Below are 18,551 nucleotides of genomic sequence, written 5' to 3'. Positions count from 1 at the left end.
CTTCGACGTCAGCTCCCAGTATTCCTTTATAGTTCCTGCTTTTACATTTCGGTTCCTCTTGATATCACTTGTAGATGGCATTTGTACATCCGGGTCTTTAAAGCGATTCAAGTATGTGTTCCTGTTGAGCATTTTGTGTTTCCAAACGACATAACTTTGCCCATTTCCGAAACCGTCGTCATCCACAAAGTTTAAACCTGGATATTTTTGCAGAATTTGCTGGGCGACTTCTTCCATAGTTGCAGCACTTATTTTAGAATCAATTAGCCTCAGTTGATCCACCACTATGTTGCAAAGGTTGTTCATTTCGGTTTTCGAAAGTTGTATTGCACGAGGAACATTTATTGTCGCATTTCTGTCACGGAAGTCCTGAAGACATGAAAGTCGGTTTAATAAGCCGTCACTTATTTTCGACCAGTTTATTTTGAAGAAGCGAAACTTCATCTCAGTTGAAGCCACCCCGGGAGCAACTAAACAGCTCCAGTGTAATGCTAATGTACCCCGAAAATTCTGGTACTCTGGTTCTGTCAAATCGAATAATGGTGGAGTAAATTTACAATTGGTCTTATTTTTTTATCAACTTTTTTTTCCCCGTTTTTAAGTTTTTTGTTTTTTTTTTTAACTTTTTATAAAAACATTGATATTTTTTTCTAATAGTCTTCCAATCGACTCAGCATGACGGGATCGGAAAATGTCTGTCTATTTATGTGTGTGAGAGAGCGCGTAAGACAATTTTCTTATATGTATTTCTCGGCAACCACTCTACCGAATTGAACGCAACAACAACCAAATAAAAGCTACCATGATTCTATAGAATGTTAATAAATAGACTTTCAATCTATTAACTGGTTCCGGATATATGGACGGAATAAGACCCTAAAATCCGGGAACTAAGTGATGTTTGTCGGCAACCACATAACCGAAATAAACGAAACCCTTTAATCGGGTTACTGCCCAGTGCCCACATAGGAAATAACCATAAAAAGTGCAAGCGATGATGATGAATTTTGATATAATTAAATCGATTGAATTCCAAGATACAATACAACACCAGTAATACGTCTCACTCAAAATTTATTCTTGGTTTGCTTTCGACGTCCACATGAAGTGAAACAAAAACATGTTTTCTGATGTGAAAAAAGTTGTGCCACCAACGATGGCTGACCCCATTGTTTACGTACGGTGGAGACATCTACAATTTGCAAGTGGGTACGTGAAACTAAGGTTTTCTGTCTAGATGCTCGGGGGGTGGTTGAAGCATACTTTTTCACGCTTTTCTGCAAGTTTAATTCCTCGGACGTCTTTCTCTTGAAATCAACATTGGGTGAAATGTTTTCCTGTTCGTCAGTGGGGGAATTTTCTGAATGTTGGGTGATGTTGGATTCAAGATCGATAGCTTCCTGCATTTCTGTCGGTTTAATTTCTATTTCCTCAGTCTTTATGGGTGACATGCTTTCGAGGTCAAATGTCATGATATCGTTCTCCGGAATCGAATGAATTAATCCATCTTCTCGTCCACTTGGAATGGACACCGAGTGCGCACTTGTTAGTTGTGACTCAGCAACTGGCAGCGGTGTGGTTATCACTGTGATAACATTCTGAGGTGGTTGGAAGGGTCCAACAACTAACGAGTTGTCAACGTTTCCATTTGATGTTTGCTGCAGCGGAACGAAGTTAGTGGCAGGAAACGATTCTGTAAATAAATGTGTAATGCGTAAGAAGTTTAAAATCTCGCTGAGGCTCAGCTCACAATATAAAATAAAAGGCATGAATTTCTGTTTGTGTTGTACTGCACATTAAATTCAAGTTGATTTCACAGTTTGGGGGTGTGTAAAACGGTTTGTTTAGATATGCTGATGGGCCCTTTTCTATCGTTCATCCAGATTTGGTGAATATTCCGAATTTTCACTTGAAACGACAGCTCGAAACGTAAAAGTCCTTTCTATATGCGCGTGTATTGCTGGTCCGAAAGTGTGGATAAAATAACAAACTTTTTTTTTTGGCTGCACGGTTAGAAAAAAGTACCCAAAATTAGGTTTTTTTCACTCATCTCGGCACTATAGTGCAGGAACCCAAAAGTAGGTAAAGCGGGTCAAAGTAATTTTCATTTACTTGTGTGCAGTTCGTATGGAATTTTCCACTGGCTTTTTAACCAAAAGTAAATTAGTTGTACCCAACAGTAGGTAAATATGATTATACTCAACGTTGGGCTCCCACACTTTACTACCCCTGTTGGGTGGTTTTGCTCCTCCGTTTTTGACAACATTAAAATGAGAAAAAGAGACAAACTAGTCAAAAGTAGGTAAAAGTGAACTGGCCGTTGGGTACTTTTTTCTTACCGTGTGGAGTGAAAGTGAGGATAACAAACCTCGCACTTGAAAATGAGATTACTCAAGTGTGCGTGTTATAAACGTCAGAAAGGTCAATTAAAAACTATGTCGACAGTAAGCATTCATAAGGGCCAATACCGCATCATGCTCAAACGGAGAAAACCGCGTTTGAAATTTCGTTGGGGTTTTTTCAAATATTAATTTGTTTTAGCATTAATTTGTTCCATGATTTATGTTTCATTTGTTTGATTAGACACTGCACTACAAAGGAATTATGTTTGAAATTTCTTTATCATTAAAATTTAAAGAAAATAAAAATAGTCATACGCCCATTTTTTGCGAGGTTATGCATTCGTCTCTCAAAAATGTATTAGTAACTAATACATTTTTGAGAGACGAATGCATAACCCATAAAGGCCCAAACGCAATGTGGACGGAAGCGGAACGGAAACGGAAAGTTTGACAGTTGTCACAAATGACATCAAGATGCCTAGCCGAAGTCGATTTGGTTCTAACAAGTTTTCAATCCGACAAGTTGGCTTAGTCAGATCGGGCTTTTCCGCTGCCGCTGCCGTTCCGTTTCCGCTGTCATTGCGCTTGAGCCTTAACTCTTTTGATAGCCTGTACAAATTTCAGAAAATTGCTTCCCTTAGCTGCAGCAATTTAAAGAGAAAATCGATGAAGAGAATCGATTATCGCAATTAGCCCTTATGCATGCTCACTGTCGAAATATCGTTGAAGCCGAAATGTCAAAATTTATTTTGTGTACATGGTGGACATGGTGGGTAGAACATGATGCTTATATATAGGTGTTCTAATGTGTCAAATTCAGGATTCATCAGTTTGACCGAGTTTGTCTACAATTTGCTCTAAAACCACACCCCCGGGATCTCTACGCCCATAGAGGAACAAAGCTGTATCACCATGTTCTACCCACCATGATAAGTACCTTGGTGTGGAGAATGTTGATAATATTTATCACTCAAGTGATATTATAATCTTTTATATTTGGCTCAACTTTAGCGTAGACTCCCTGATAACGGTGTCAATGGTTCGAATTTAGATCAAATCGATTGTTTGTGACGTGCTGGTGTTGACAAAATTCATTGAAATTTCAGAGATTCTAAAGGCAAGATTTGTTCTTCGGCAGGAATATCGTAACAAGGCTAACAGTTTGTGTTTGGCTGAACGTGGGTGAAATAGAACTGGTCAAGCTGTTCCAGAGAGTTCGAATTACGAAGGCCAATGATAAGAGGTCAATAGTTCGTTCATTGAATTGAGGATTTCGCACCAACGACGTCAAATCTCTGACCATGCTCCACGATGTGTTACTCTCCAGTGAAGTTGGTGATATTATACGTTTGTTTTGAGCTCATTTTTACTAGAAATACTCAGAGAATTTCTAATTTTTACCATTGACATTACTACAAGTATCATTAGGGCAGCGGTCTATGCTTGTGCTGAAATATGTGAACTCTTTTAAACCGTTGACCTTGAGTTTCCCCATCGGCCGAAAGCAAAAAGGTTCTGCATGAACACATCGAGCAATACACCGTTTCGTCGAATTTCAAATGGATAATCTACTCGAGCGATTCAACCTTTCGGCTGTCCCGATGACCAGCGAGCAGTTCCGGAACAGTGTGAACCTGACTACAGGGTTGAATTCACCCACGATTCGAAGGGAGTTTTCCTATTAAAGTGTAACGAAACGATTGGTTGCATTGCTTTTAACGATGAATACAATCTCAATCAAAATCAGACAATAAAACGGAAAATGATTCGCCGATAGGCTTTGCACCAGCAGATGAGGGAAGCGAAATCAGTAACATGCAGCACAAGAGAAGAAATTCAGGCATTAAAAGTGGGCCAAAGGAGAATGAAGGTGCCACACCTCCCATAGGGTAAGTGCACTAATTTTCAACCTATTTCTAATTTTTGACTTTTTTTTGCCAAACATAATTTTTTTCACGTATTTTGCCTATTATGGATGCTCTGATTATTTTGATAATAAAAAAAGTTAAGTTTTAAGTTAAGATTTTTTAACGTTTAAAAGTATTCTGAGTGGATATATCACAGAAACATTAATGTTGTACGACTTGAAAGAACACTTACCGCATGATGCTGCGCCGTCATCCTGTTCGAAGGATGGATAAAGTGTTTCAACTTGGCTCCATAGTTCATCCTGTTCCAACAACATCAGTAGGTCACCCTTGAGTGCATTCAATACCAAATCATTAGTGATTAGGCATCCGTCCGAATCAGTAACGATTTTTGTAAATTGTCTCTTCAGGGTAAAAGATGCTGAAAAATGTTTACAAAATCAAATCAGCATGTGGATCATGGTACCAAATTATACAAATACAAAGAAAGCACCTACCTTGATGAAGCAAGCTTCGCATGTTGCTTATAGCCGGTATAGCAATCCGGTTCAGGCGTGCGGAGTCGCATATTTTGAAAACCGTTACAGTGTCCATCTCTGATTATTTTTTTACGAAGCCGAGTGAAGCGTTGATTTACTGCATAAGCGGAATTGTGTGTTTGATAAACAAATAATGTTGACCTTTCTCGTGATAAGCGATAATCGGTGTCGTATCAATAAAGCTTTCAAGGTGCTGAAGGTCCGTTCGCAATGGAGCGTCTTCGATCACCATTAATCCTTGTTCGTGAATGTTTAAAACCTGATGAACCTCACCCAATATAATTATGTGTTTGCTTGTTCTTTGAAAAATTACAATATCAATCTTGAGTACATAAAAAAATTCGCCATATGAATCGTGGCTTAGAAATAGGAAATCATTTGCTCTGTACGTATGTCCACAGTATGAAGCAATTTCAGCGCAAATGATATCTTTATCTTGATATTTGTGCGCTGCCAGCTTGTCTTTAACTGTGGGAGATAGGTCCTCTACGCTATCGACGTATTTCTCGACCAAAAACTCCTTATCAAAACGAATATTCCTCGTATTAAGCAAACCCTGGTAGTATTGGTGATGCTCTGAGCAAAATTTTAAAACATTTTTAAAATTCAACGTGCTGCGTACTGCTCTTTTGAAAAAGCAGTGCTTACGCTCGCAAAACAAAGTACAATACGACATAAGAGGACCCAACGAAATAATGAAGCGAGGGTAATGCATCATAAAATGATGCTTGGGTCTTAGTGGAACATCGATCAGTAGGGTTCTCATTTCCAGATACTCAGTGATAATGCAAGTCAGCAGTTCGATCTGTGCGGTGCTTACAATTGGTGAAGTCACGATATCAGTGATTTGCTTAATCAACATAAGCATTAAAAACATTGGATTGGAGTAATCAAATGATTTACTAATAAAAATTAATGGTAAGATTTGCACGAGATGCCAAATATCACATGCTTTTGCTTTGATATTCCTAGCTTTTCTAGCAAAATCAATTGTTATTTTCGTATCAAGCTTTAGTTGACGAGATATGTTGTTAATTCTAGCTTGGAGAAAGTTGATTGAAACCAATTTATCTTTTACAATCTTTCGCAGTATAAGGAACAAGTCAGCATTGACCCATCCTTCGAAAAGATCGTGAGCAATGCAGGGGGGAGCACCGGATTCGAACACATTGAAATGCTTCAGTTCATTGAAAATGCACTGTGCTTTGACCCCCCTATAAGGAATGTTTGACGGATCGTGTGTAATGATGGCAATATCTCTAGAAGCTGACTCCGAGGTTCTGATTTCCGCAGTATTCGTAAAATCCTTTTGGAACGTCTGGTAATCTATGTAACATGTACGACAAAAAAATGAACTTCTAGAGAAGTTCTCAGTTAATCCGGCCAATTGGTGGGCACCGAGATTGTCGTTCATAGTGGTGAAAATAGAACCATATATCTGCTCCTCTATTCCACCACCGTGGATTGTTATTCCTTCTTCCTCCAGAACCTTAAAATCTTCCACAAGTCGCCTGAATACAGCATTTGAACCGCAATGAGCAAAGTCCTTCGTTTTGCAGATTAAAACCAATTGAACATTTTCAGTTAAGCACCGTAGATGCGGATCCAGATTTCCAATGACCGCGTAAACACATAATACTTTATAGCGGCCAGTAGCATTTCCAATGGAATTGACTACAAGTTCCGCTGCATCTTGGTATAGGAAAATATTAAGAGTTTTGTCACTAAAAAAATCGCTATTTATGAACTTTAGTCCACCCCGGTAATCTGATAAGTATCCTGACTTCTTAGGTTTGTCACGGAAAACGGCACGATACACCCTTTCGTCGTTCAACATAGCTGTAAATGTTTCAAGAATTGGAACGTAATAATAGAAACACTCTCTGTGATCGTTGTCTTTCTGTAGTGGTATTTGCACTGGGGAAACATAAGAAAAATTCTCGCGGAAGAATTTTTTTCGCATGTGAGCTGATCGAAATTTTCCTTGAGCTCCAAACAAACGATCTAGAACGTTTTGACTGGCAATCATCCGCTCTAATTGAGTTTGTTGTTCGCAGGTTAGATTCAGGTCCTTGGCAACTTGTTTACACCGCACTTCGAGAAACTTTTTCTGAGCGATTGTCACTTCTTCCAATGTCACAACTATTTCCTGCACCGCTGCATCCGGAATATGATTTTTTGAGATGAGTTTGATAAAAAGGCTACCGAAGAGTGTTTCTATAGCACTGTAGCCTTTATCGGGTGCTGTATCTTCTTGGAAGCACATATCTTCAGATTTCTCACGACTGTATGAAACATTGTCTTCTTGTTCTTCTTCTTCGTTCGTATCAAAGTTGCCATTAAACTGCGAGCGCAACACGTCCCGTTTTACACGATGGCAATATAGATTGTGTAACCGTAAGCTGTTTACGGTTGCAAACGGTTTCCGTGTACGACACTTTAGTGGGCAAAACACGGGTTGGCCGGCTTCGATGTGCCGCTGAACATGCTTGGTAATAAGCTTAAAACTTGATAAATCTGCGTTGCAGCCATACACCGGACACAAGATACGGGAGCAAGAATTTTTTACAACATGGCGTTGGTTCAAATGTTTTCTCAACGCCATTAATGACTTGAAAATCACGTCACAATTTGCTTCCGGACACTCAAAAACTGCCAAATTTTTGTGCACTCGCAAGTGTTTCACTAAACATTTAATGTTTTCACTCTCCGTACCACAAATTTTGCACACAAATGCCATTTTTTCATTCGTTTACCGTTGTTACCGCTTCCGCAAAAAAAAAAAGACGCACGCCGACGACCGTCGAGAACTAACTGCAGCGTATTTGAAGCGAGGGGTGGCTCGGTTAAGCTTGGTTTACACGAAAGATTTTGTAATTTTAAATGGACATACACAGGAAAAAAATAAAAGGAAATGTATTTTTACTTCCAACCGGAATGGTTTTTGGAAGTCATGTAATATTATGTTATTTTGTTTGTATGATTTAATGGTTCGTAATGGATGTCAGAAATACACCAAATGGAACGGAATGTTACAGAAGCGAATCATTATGTCACTCTAAATTACGTGATTATTTAAAATTGCGTTTCGTGTAGTTTTCATATTTTTTTAGTGTGTAATGCAAGGCTTCTTCCTTCCTCGAATTTCTCTGCATCATTCATTACATTTGGTGTTGCCCCACATATTGGAAAATTCTACATCGACGAATTTCCAGTGATATAAGTTAAGACTTTTCCGTCTATCATACTGAGGACAAAATCAAAATCAACAAGTATAAACTTGTCGTTTGAGAGTTCAATTTTCACTGGCGTTAGTTCACTCATTTCTTTTTCTACATTCTGTCTTGTAGCCAGAATAACTTCTTTACTCTCTTTAATGAATTCAAGGATGAATGGCCTACAAAATCGAATACTTTGAGGCATGGGATTAAACCACCTAATTTCCTTTCGATCATTGTACATGAACAACTGAATTGGTGTTAAAGTGGACGAAAATACATCTGAATCGTCCTGACATCCTTCTGGTAGCACTTGATGATATTGCGAATATCCAGTTGATCCGTCCATACCCCAGCTACATAGAAGAACCAGTTCCGTAGAAACTAGATCGTTGCTATCCATATACTCGTTGAGCTCTGCATCAATTATTTGGACGATTCGTTTCACTGTATTTTCCATCAGCGCCTGGAGTTTCACTCTTATTTTCAATGCACTTTCTTCGATGAATTCACTAGGAGGGGCGCATATTTGTTTCACTGCTCCGATCACATAGTAAGGTGGAAATCTTGAAGGTGATTCACTATGTATTACTTCGTATTGAAATCTACTCATTTTGGATCAACTGCTTCTTTATCGATGACGCGACGTTTTCCTCTTTCACTCAAATCCAAGAAAGGTTTTGAAGGTCGTCCACGTTTTGTTCCCGAGGCCGAGGTTGAGGCAACACATTGCTCCTGTTCGATGAATTCCTCGATGCCAAATTCTCCATCAAGCCAATTCCGAAAATACGACTCAAATCGCTCTTTCGTGCGATTAGCTTCATGCCATTTGTTGATGTATTTAGTAACGATTTTATGGATCTTTTCATCGAGACGTTTACGTTTTTCCACCGAGATGTTATAATTTTCACAAATGAATTCAATGGCTCTGTGAACATTGTCACTATGGCTAAATTTTGCGTCTAATAGATTAATAATGGTTCTATTATCCATGCTCACACTTGGTCTCAACCGTAAATTTGAATTACACTGTAGTAGTTTAAATAAAAGCTACACAAAATACACTATGGCTTCAAATTGGCACTACAGTAGGTTAAGTACATACTTAGGTATAAATTATACTCATCTGCGCATATGCGTAGGTACATACTTACGCATATGCTTCTATAATCGTCATAACCCAGGTACTTACTTTAGAATAAAGCATAAACTAATGTAGTTTTACGTTCATCCAGCAGTGAACTTTATGATAATGATGACTTCTTTTTGTACAAAAGCTTAAGCCCTTTTTGAAAGTTGGTCATGAAATATTAGAAAATGTTCTTTAACAATATATTTCGACTATACCAACCGAATATAACTCCAAATAATATAATTCCAAAAGTTGCAAAATAATTGTTGAAAAAGTTTGTTTCCAAGCCGGCTCTTGTACAATTTGAAATCTCCCATAATAACCGAAAATTTTCAAATCGCTTATATTTCCAATGGGGCAGGTTGGGGCAGACAAACTCTTCAGTACTTGTTAGAGTACACTCAAAACTTCATCCAGAGCTGATAATTAGCCTGGGAATGTGCGAGACTCGAAAGTTTGTGATCAGTAAAGTTAAATTTTCATTAATTTTCAAATTTTTTTTTCTATTTTAATTTTTAATTTTTTTTGTTTCTATCAAATTTCCAAATGGATTTTATTTTCGGAAAGCTTATTAAATTACCTTTCCAACGATGTATAATGATGTGATAGTTATATGATAAATAGTGGATGACATTTTATTTGAGTAGTAGTGTATTTTTGTGGCAAAGTTTGTACTTTTCTTACTTTTTTTTTACTTCGACATCCGATATCTCAGAAACTAAAACTGCTAGAAGCTTGAAACTTTCAGATTCTCTTAGTTGAAATGTTTACTATCGACCAAAAATAACGAAATAAGGATTAGTGAAAGTCGATTTTTTGATTTTTGACCGCCTGATATCTGATAGTGCGTGGGTTTTCATAATAAAAATAATGCCAATTTGGAACATTTCAAGTCTAACGCAATTGTCTACATTCAGGCATGCAAAACATCATTTCTCTTTTTACAATGTATGTATATATTTACCATTTACCATATCATCGCATCATCCATTCATTCATCCACCATCGACGGAGGTAAACCCCGATAAAAACAATCATATTAAAACCATCCTGCAAATTGAAATTCGATTGAATCTTTCCAAAAAAAAAATATGGACCACATAAACACCCTCCACAAACGCCACCATCTATCATATTTTCCTTTCCCACTTACCGATTATCCTCCTGTACTATTTCCACAACACCTTGAATCACACAATCCCAAGCAATATAAAATACAATATTGATGATATAATAGCCCACACACAAAAACCACACACCCCTCTCAAACACCGACGACGGACGGCGGCGCGTTTTCCAAGCGAAATTTATTGCATTAATAACTGTCTCGGATTGGAAAACAACCAAAACAACAATAAACAGACAACTCCAACCCCTTCCGGCCTGAATAAAAAAAAATGCATACCCGGTGCCAACCAGAACACACTACTGCTCCGATATTCCAAACCATTTTTGGCTCAACTTTTTTCCTTCGGTTTGGATCGGAAACGAAATAGCTCGCGGTTCCTCTCAGTTTGGCGCACTAAGATCGGAACGAAAGTTTTTCCTCAATTCGATGTAACGAAATGCTAAACCAAAACAAACTCGAACGTCAGGGCGCTAGTTTATTTGCACCACAATTTGAAACCAAAAAAAAAGTATTAATTATTAATCGTTATTAGTTAGTTGAATTTGTTCCCTTCAGTTTCCGTTTACTCTTCTGTCCTTGAAATATGCATCAGTTTCTTTCCGATTTGATCGGTATGATTTTCCTCTTCTTTTTGTACCTCAACTACTTTCCCTTGCTTGCTATGATTACCACCTACCGATTCGATTGAATTGGATCTTGTTTTCATCTGTCACTTTTCATTTTTTTCTACGATTATCATTCTAACCTATATCGTTTCGTAAGTTTCATTTTCGTTTCATTACGATATCGGAATTGCCTGCGGCTTTACTCTGGCATGCACAAAATTATATTACCCCAATAACGAAACAACCAACTGCATGCGGTTTATTTCCAACCAATCAAAAAAGCAAGTTTCACATTCACCGGAAAAAAAATAACAATTGAAATTTCAAAAGTCACCACCCCACTTCACCACTATACTGTTTATGTTAACCCCGAACGCTAGCGAGAGCAATCAATAATTGGAACTGTCACCACTGCTATGTACTGAAAATTTGCAAACAACAAGACCCCGCCTGCCCCTGCCCTTAAAACACCCCTGTCTCTGTTCTGATGTCTCCTGTCAATGCTTCCACGATCACCACGATTCCATAACTAATAGTGTTGTTTACCATGGTAGGGTACCCCATCCAAAAACACGAGCCGGATGATGTTGTCCTTTTATGTTTTATGGAAACTCATAGTTTTTGATTTTTTGAGTTTTGTTCGCCAAATGCAAGCGAGCCTATATTTGTCCGAAAAGTCAACTGTTTATGGGTTTTTGTTTTTCGCTGGCTGAGCTATTCGTTTTAATTAACACAGTAAACAGTAGTTAGTAGAACCGCCTCCTCCCGTTCACCTTTCTTCTTTTCGGGTCAAGAAAAGCTCCATGTCGGAATTTTACTTTTTTGTACATCAGGTTGACAGTCAGATTAAAACCGTCATATTCGTAATCTACTATCAAACAGCTTTCATTTGACGGTCGTTGAAACTAACTCAAAATTACCTTACTGCTGTCGAGCACATGTTTTGTGGGTTTAGAGAGAAAAAGTCGAAAGGACAAAAGGTCGAAAGACAAAAGGTTGAAAGACAAAAGGTTGAAAGACAAAAGGTCGAAACACAAAAGGTCGAAAAACAAACGGTCGAAAGAGACAAAAGGTCGAAAAACAAAAGGTCGAAAAACAAAAGGTCGAAACCTTTTGTCCTTTCGACCTCATGTTCTTTCGACCGTTTGTCTTTCAACCTTTTGTTTTGCGACTTTTTGTCATAGATTCGTATTGTGAATCGAGCCTGATGAACATCACATTTTTCTTTCGGCATGAAGTTGTTCTCAAGACCACCCAGTAGATTTAATTGTATCCGTGAAAAAGTCAGCCATTTCTCCAAAATTCTTCGAATCATGTGACTTCAAGTGACTCCCTCTTACCTTATAAGGGCTTATAGAGATACCTCATAGAGTGCTTTACATCAGGTAGGCTAAAGTTTGGTGTTAGTTGGCGTGGGTCAGCTAAGAGTTTCGACAAATTGACGATGGAATCTTTGTTTACAAAAGCAGATACGACTATTTGAAAATTCATTCTTGATAAAGTCCACAAATCAACAGTGCAATGCAGTGCAATATGAATTAAATCTGTTTGAAAGCCAATGGGAGTTCCTGAACGTCACATGACCCACAGAATTAAGAAGACCCCTTCCAACTTCCAGTTTGTAAAACAAACAAAAACCTCCTCACTGAACCCCCCTTATCCCATTGCACAACCATGACAGCCGTTCTTGCACCAACTGTCTCAGTTCCTATTGTTTAATTTATTGTCTTTAATATTAGAGATTAGATCTACATGCTAATTCAAAACTACCCAAATTTGGGTAGAATCCACCCAGATCGAACCTACCCAAAAATGGGTAACAAGTTGACAAATGGACATGAACCCGATCGACTTTGTTCATTTATCAACTTATCATTCCCAACATAGTTCACCCATTTTAGGGTAGACTCAGTTTTGAACGATCTACCCAAATGTGGGTAGTTTTGAAATAGCGTGTACCATGGCAACCACAATGATCATCATCATCATCACCAACATCAGCAAGACCGTCCCCGTTGTTCGCTTTTTCACCGATTGACGATGATTGTATCCGTTTGTTATCAGTTTCTGCGCACAGACTTACCCACACAGTTCCGTTTCTGAGTTGTGAAAGCAAATGCACCACCTTAATACACCGCCCTCACCACCCCACGTTCACATAACCCCCCACCATCACCACCACCACCACTCGTTAACTGAAAGCGCACTGAATTTCGCACCAACACTCACAACCCAATAACCCACCACGTTTAAACTCTAATTTTGAAATGTGCACCGTTTTGTCTGAACCAACTACTGTTATTGTAGAGAAAAGCAGCCGTCGACACCATTTTCACCATTTTATTATTATTGTTATGATATGGCGATTGAAATCATCCTTCGAAGCAATCACAAGGCAAACATTAGTTTCCGCTTTTTCGGCTGAATATTGTTTGATTTTCCCTCCTTTTTCCCGCACTTTCCCCACAAATCCGCTTCCTGTCATTGTTTTTTTTTTATTCCCTGCCCAAGCCCGCACTTCTTCTTTCTTCGTTTCGATTTCCATGTATCAAAGCAAAACAAAAAGCTTTTTGTGCGTCTGTTGTCGTGGTGATCATCAAACGTCACCTGTGTACACACACACACACTCATTCCCCCCCAGCCTCCAACACCTTTTCCACCACCCTTCGGGAGTTTTTCACCAAAACCACCACCACCACCACCACCACCGCCTTCCAAGATCAAAAATCAAATCAAACAACAATCAACAATACAGCCTTCCCCCCCAAGCAAGTTTTCAAGATTGCCTTCTAATGAAACCCATATAATATGCATTATACAAGTTTTTCTTTACCTGTACAAAAAAAAAAGCAAACTCTCCACACCAGAGAGGAGAAACGAAACAGTTCATTTTTACTAGAATGTGTCCTCTTCTTTCTCTTCTTCTTATCTCTTTCTTCCTTTTTTATCTCTTTCTCTCTCTCTCCATTCGCGTGTATGTGTGTGTGTGTGTGTCTGTGTGCGTGTGCTTCCACTTTCATATTGTGTATTTTCACAAACCTCATCGACGACGCCGACGTCAACCGAATCGACGCTGAATTGGTTATCCAAAACAAAACTATTGCGCGCGTATTCCCCCCAACATTCCCTTTATCGAATGTCGTCACACGTGTACTAAACTCACCTCACCACACCTTCACATATGCAAATCGCAAAACAAAACAAAACCCAACACAACAATCTAGCGGAAGCAATCCTCGGAAAGCACAGCACCCTGGAGGTGAAATCGCTGCACCTGGGCGGCCTGTTCCACGCCGAGGAGGAGATCCAGATGACGGCCGCCATGCCGAACTTTGTCGGCCAGCTGCAGGGCTTCGTCTACAATGGGCATCGGTAAGTAGTAGGCTAGAGGGAATTAGCGAGTGTCTATGGAAATACCTTCGACAGAGCGGTGTACCAACAATCAATACGAAACTAACGATTTTAAATTGGCTCACTACTTGACTAGCCTATTGGTCCCAAGCAAATCGTTTAACGTACCCCATTCCAGTCAAAATTCTAGTACCACACTATGTTTGTTTTGATTCGCTATGAAAGTTTGACAGATAAAATGAGGGGTTATTGGATTTTCCTATGTTTCGAGGGGTGATTCGACTAGCTTGGGACCGAAGATAGTACCAGTGCTGAGCCAAAAAGTTGAGCACGTTTCTTCGGGACCTACTTGTCTTAGAGTTACCTCTATGCTATTGGTCCCAAGCAAATCGATTAACGTATACCATTCTGGTCGAAATTCTAGTACTACACTATTGTGGTGGATATAGTTGGTGTGAAATAATAATATTAAAATAAATATATAAAAACTTGAGAGTTGTGTCAAGTAATGATACACTCCATTTGAGTTGAACTAAATTAACGTGAAGCATGACAGATGTGAGGTGAAATACTGGCAAAGCAAGCAGTGCTGGATAAACGAGGAGAAAATACGGAGGGTATAAATATGAGCTATCTAAGCTCGTTGACGACATCAAACCAATCCCACCAAGGTGGTCGACCGTGTACTAAGTCTAGGACTAATTCTGTAAAACAAATTTTGAATTTTGCCCATACCTAAAGATGAAGAAAGCAATTAAATCACTTAGTAAAAATTTATATGGTAATCGTCCAAGTTAAACTAAAATAAAGATCATTTAAACTAAACTCGTTGACGACATTCTTGTAACTAACTTTGGCAGCGAAGGACATCAGCAGCAGCAGCAGTAGCAGCAGCAGTAGCAGCAGCAGAAGCAGCAGCAGTAACAACATCAGCAGCATCAGTAATGGAAGCGGAGCAGCATCACTGATTTGTGAAGCTGTTGTACCTGATTAACAGCTTGCTGTTTATTCAGACATATGGCTGAGGCTGGAAACCTTGGTCAGGTCACGACAACTATGTTTGTTTTGATTTGCTATGAAAGTTTGACAGATAAAATGAAGGGTTCGTGGATTTTTCTATGTTTCGAGGGGTGCATCGATTAGCTTGGAACCGAAGATAGTACCAGAGCTGAGCCAAAAATTGGAGCACGTTTCTTCGGAACCTCCTGGTCTTAGAATTATCTCTACGGTTGTACTTCTTTAATCCAGTACTACAATCGACGTATACTAGATTAAAAGAGTACAGGTACAACCATAGAGCTAACTATACCAAGCCAATCTAAAATCGTTAGTTTCCACCGATAGGTATAACGGTACTATAATCATGTCTGTCATAAGTATAAAGCTGGGTTTAGACTAGGCAAGTCAAATGATCAACTTCAATTGGCTTGAAAAGTTGAACCTGGTTCAACTTTTTTCAATTCAAGTCAGTTGATCAAGACAGTTGAATCATAGAGGTAACTCTAAGACCACTGGGTCCCGAAGAAAATCATTATTATTTTTGGCTCACTCAGTACCAGAACAACGGTCCCAAGCAGTCCTAAGCTATTTCACTCACCCCTGCATGTTCTGCATGAATCCACACACCCCTGATGTTATCTGTCAAACTTTCATAGCGAATCAAAACAAACATAGTGTAGTAATAGAATTTCAACTAGAATAGGGTACGTTAATCGTTTGCTTAGGACCAATAGGCTACTAAAGTGGTGAGCCAATTTAAAATCGTTAGTTTCGTATTGATTGTTGGTTGAATGGCATGGTTTACACGTTCAATTCGCGTTCAAGTCAGTTGAATTCAACTGACTTGATCAATTGACTTGCCCTGTCTAAACCCAGCTTAAGAGAGCAACGAGTTCAAAACAAACTGCCTTGGCACGGCGAGCAGAGGTGCCATTAAAACAAGATAGAAGTTACTCGATTGGTTCCGACTTTGACAGGTCGTTTGGTCCATTGGATTTGTCCTTGAGATCTTTTGATACTGAACTTATCCGAAATCTTCCGAATGTAAGCTTATTCACGATGAAAAATTACCCTTCGTGGTGAACATTTGAACTATCGTGGAACCATAGAGGTAACTCTAAGACCACTGGGTCCCGAAGAAAATCATTATTATTTTTGGCTCACTCAGTACCAGAACAACGGTCCCAAGCAGTCCTAAGCTATTTCACTCACCCCTGCATGTTCTGCATGAATCCACACACCCCTGATGTTATCTGTCAAACTTTCATAGCGAATCAAAACAAACATAGTGTAGTAATAGAATTTCAACTAGAATAGGGTACGTTAACCGTTTGCTTGGGACCAATAGGCTACTAAAGTGGTGAGCCAATTTAAAATCGTTAGTTTCGTATTGATTGTTGGTGGAACTGTGATGATTTAACAAAAAATCAGGCAATAAGGTAGTGGCGTGGACACGTCTTAAGAATCTCGGACGACAACCAGGTAAAAATGGTTCTGGAAAGGCGAAGATGAACAAAAACGAAGTTAGAACAAATCAAATTCCATTAATCCTTAGAATTTGAGCAATTTCTTAAATAAATCTACGAAATTTTTCGTAAAAATGGCATCACTGATCGACAGTGTTGTTACGCCCTTCGACCATTAGCCGTACGTTTGGTAAAATTTTGCCTTGCTAAATCAAAAAATTACCTCAAATTGTATGTTACACGCACAGTTTTCGAGAAAAGCGGCTGCACACTCATGAAATTACGTGATCTCAGAGAGAGTATATCAAACTTCTTTAGATTCCAATCATACTGGGATTCTGAGAATCTCGAATGGGATCCGTAGAAGTTGATTGGAACCCGACGATATTCTTCTCCCTTTAGAACTGCATCGAAAGCATTTATCCCTGTCAAAATCCAACTGGATTTGATTATCAGATCCGTTGGAATCCTATCGAGATCAGTAAAAATTCTTGACTGGTTTCATAGCTCCAGTCAAGATCCGTTTAAATGCCATCAAGATGGAAGTCTTTACCTTTATATGGAATTATTGTCACGATCCGTTGGATTTCTAGTCAGGATCGATTGGAATCGATAAAATCTCTGAGGGAATCCGTCTGATTCTCTGTCAGTATCCATTAGAATCCCACTTCATGTCGATTGGAATTCCTGTTCAAATCCGTGAGAATCACAGTCGAAACACGATCAGCGATGATTCAACGTCAACGTTAACTATATATAAAAGCGAAGACAACATATCAAGAAGACTGGCAACTTTGCTTGAATCCAAGCGACAGACACAGTAGCGCTGCGCTCGAGCGAAGGTGGAAGCAACGCTTATAAAAAAGAGCAAATTCACAAACCTTTCTTCTGAGGATGGAACCTTTGCTATCCAATTCAATAGGAGCATTTACCTTTGAGCGGCAGATGACGCGATTGTGCTTATCTCATACTGGTTGTATCGGAAAATGAAGAGTTGCCAGTCTTCTTGATATGTTGTCTTCGATAAAAGGCATGGCGTGGTTTAAAGGTCTGGATGTAAGTCGGGGAATCATTCGCGTGATGTCAAGACTTATGTCCAACCACTACTCGCTAGACGCACATCTCTACAGAATATTCCTCGTTGACAGCAATATATGTAGGTGTAGAACCGGTTATGATGACATAGATCACGCAGTTTGGTATTGCCCGGGTTATGACGCCTCCAGAGCACGACTGTTAGATACCCTAGTGGCTCGAGGTAGACAACCCTTCCGTGAAGTAAGAGATGTATTGGGAACCCGTGATCTTCCCTACACGAGGCAGGTTGATCTTGTCTGATATTAGAGTCTGATGTCACCATCCCCTCCTTTCCAAACAACTTCCAGCCATTGTTTCCCAGTCCTAATATCCTCCTATTTCTGTGCTACTGGCCCCTGCCCAGCCAGGATTTGGTCAACCGTCCGAGAGTAGCATCTGAAGGAGGCTTCAGAAACCAGTTTCCTATCTAGCTCCTTCCAATCGAAATTGTTACCCATTAACCTCGAGCCCGCCATGAGTAATTGGTACCCAATACTAACCTAGAACTACTGCTGTTTAAAATGTATATTCAAACATTACTGATTTTTGGCTCCACAAAGTGTCACACACGACTGAGCCTAATGAATAAACGAACAAGTTAAAAAAGGCATGGGAAGGGCCATGGACGCTTTTGAATCCAATATGGAGAATTTCTTCAAAGATGGCGAACCGAAATCCACGGTGGCGACTTCCGGTATGCTAAAATGCCTCGAAGACCCTACAATTTGGGTACCTACGGAACGGTCTTGACGAGTGGAATTCAAAAATCAATATCGGGTGCAATTTTGAGAACCAATATGGCGAACAGAACTCCGAGATGGTGAC

At 39.3% G+C, this 18,551-nt stretch overlaps 1 protein-coding gene across 12 annotated transcripts in view; it reads left to right on the top strand.

The window, feature by feature from the left end:
- Window positions 1–18,551, top strand: part of Nrx-1 (Neurexin 1) — a 559,574-nt gene that overhangs the window by 518,700 nt on the left and 22,323 nt on the right. For all 12 annotated transcript variants that reach the window (XM_065223155.1, XM_065223149.1, XM_065223152.1 and 9 more), the window contains one exon: window positions 14,058–14,205. In XM_065223155.1, the coding sequence (XP_065079227.1) occupies window positions 14,058–14,205 (148 nt within the window). The remainder of the gene's footprint in view (window positions 1–14,057; window positions 14,206–18,551) is intronic.

Source organism: Ochlerotatus camptorhynchus, unplaced genomic scaffold (assembly GCF_037179485.1).
Source record: "Ochlerotatus camptorhynchus isolate MF236.1 unplaced genomic scaffold, CSIRO-AGI_Acam_v1.1 ptg000185l, whole genome shotgun sequence".
Taxonomy (NCBI): Eukaryota; Metazoa; Arthropoda; class Insecta; order Diptera; family Culicidae; genus Ochlerotatus; species Ochlerotatus camptorhynchus.
Note: the sequence above shows the minus strand (reverse complement) of the source record. Positions and strands in the feature narration are given on the sequence as shown.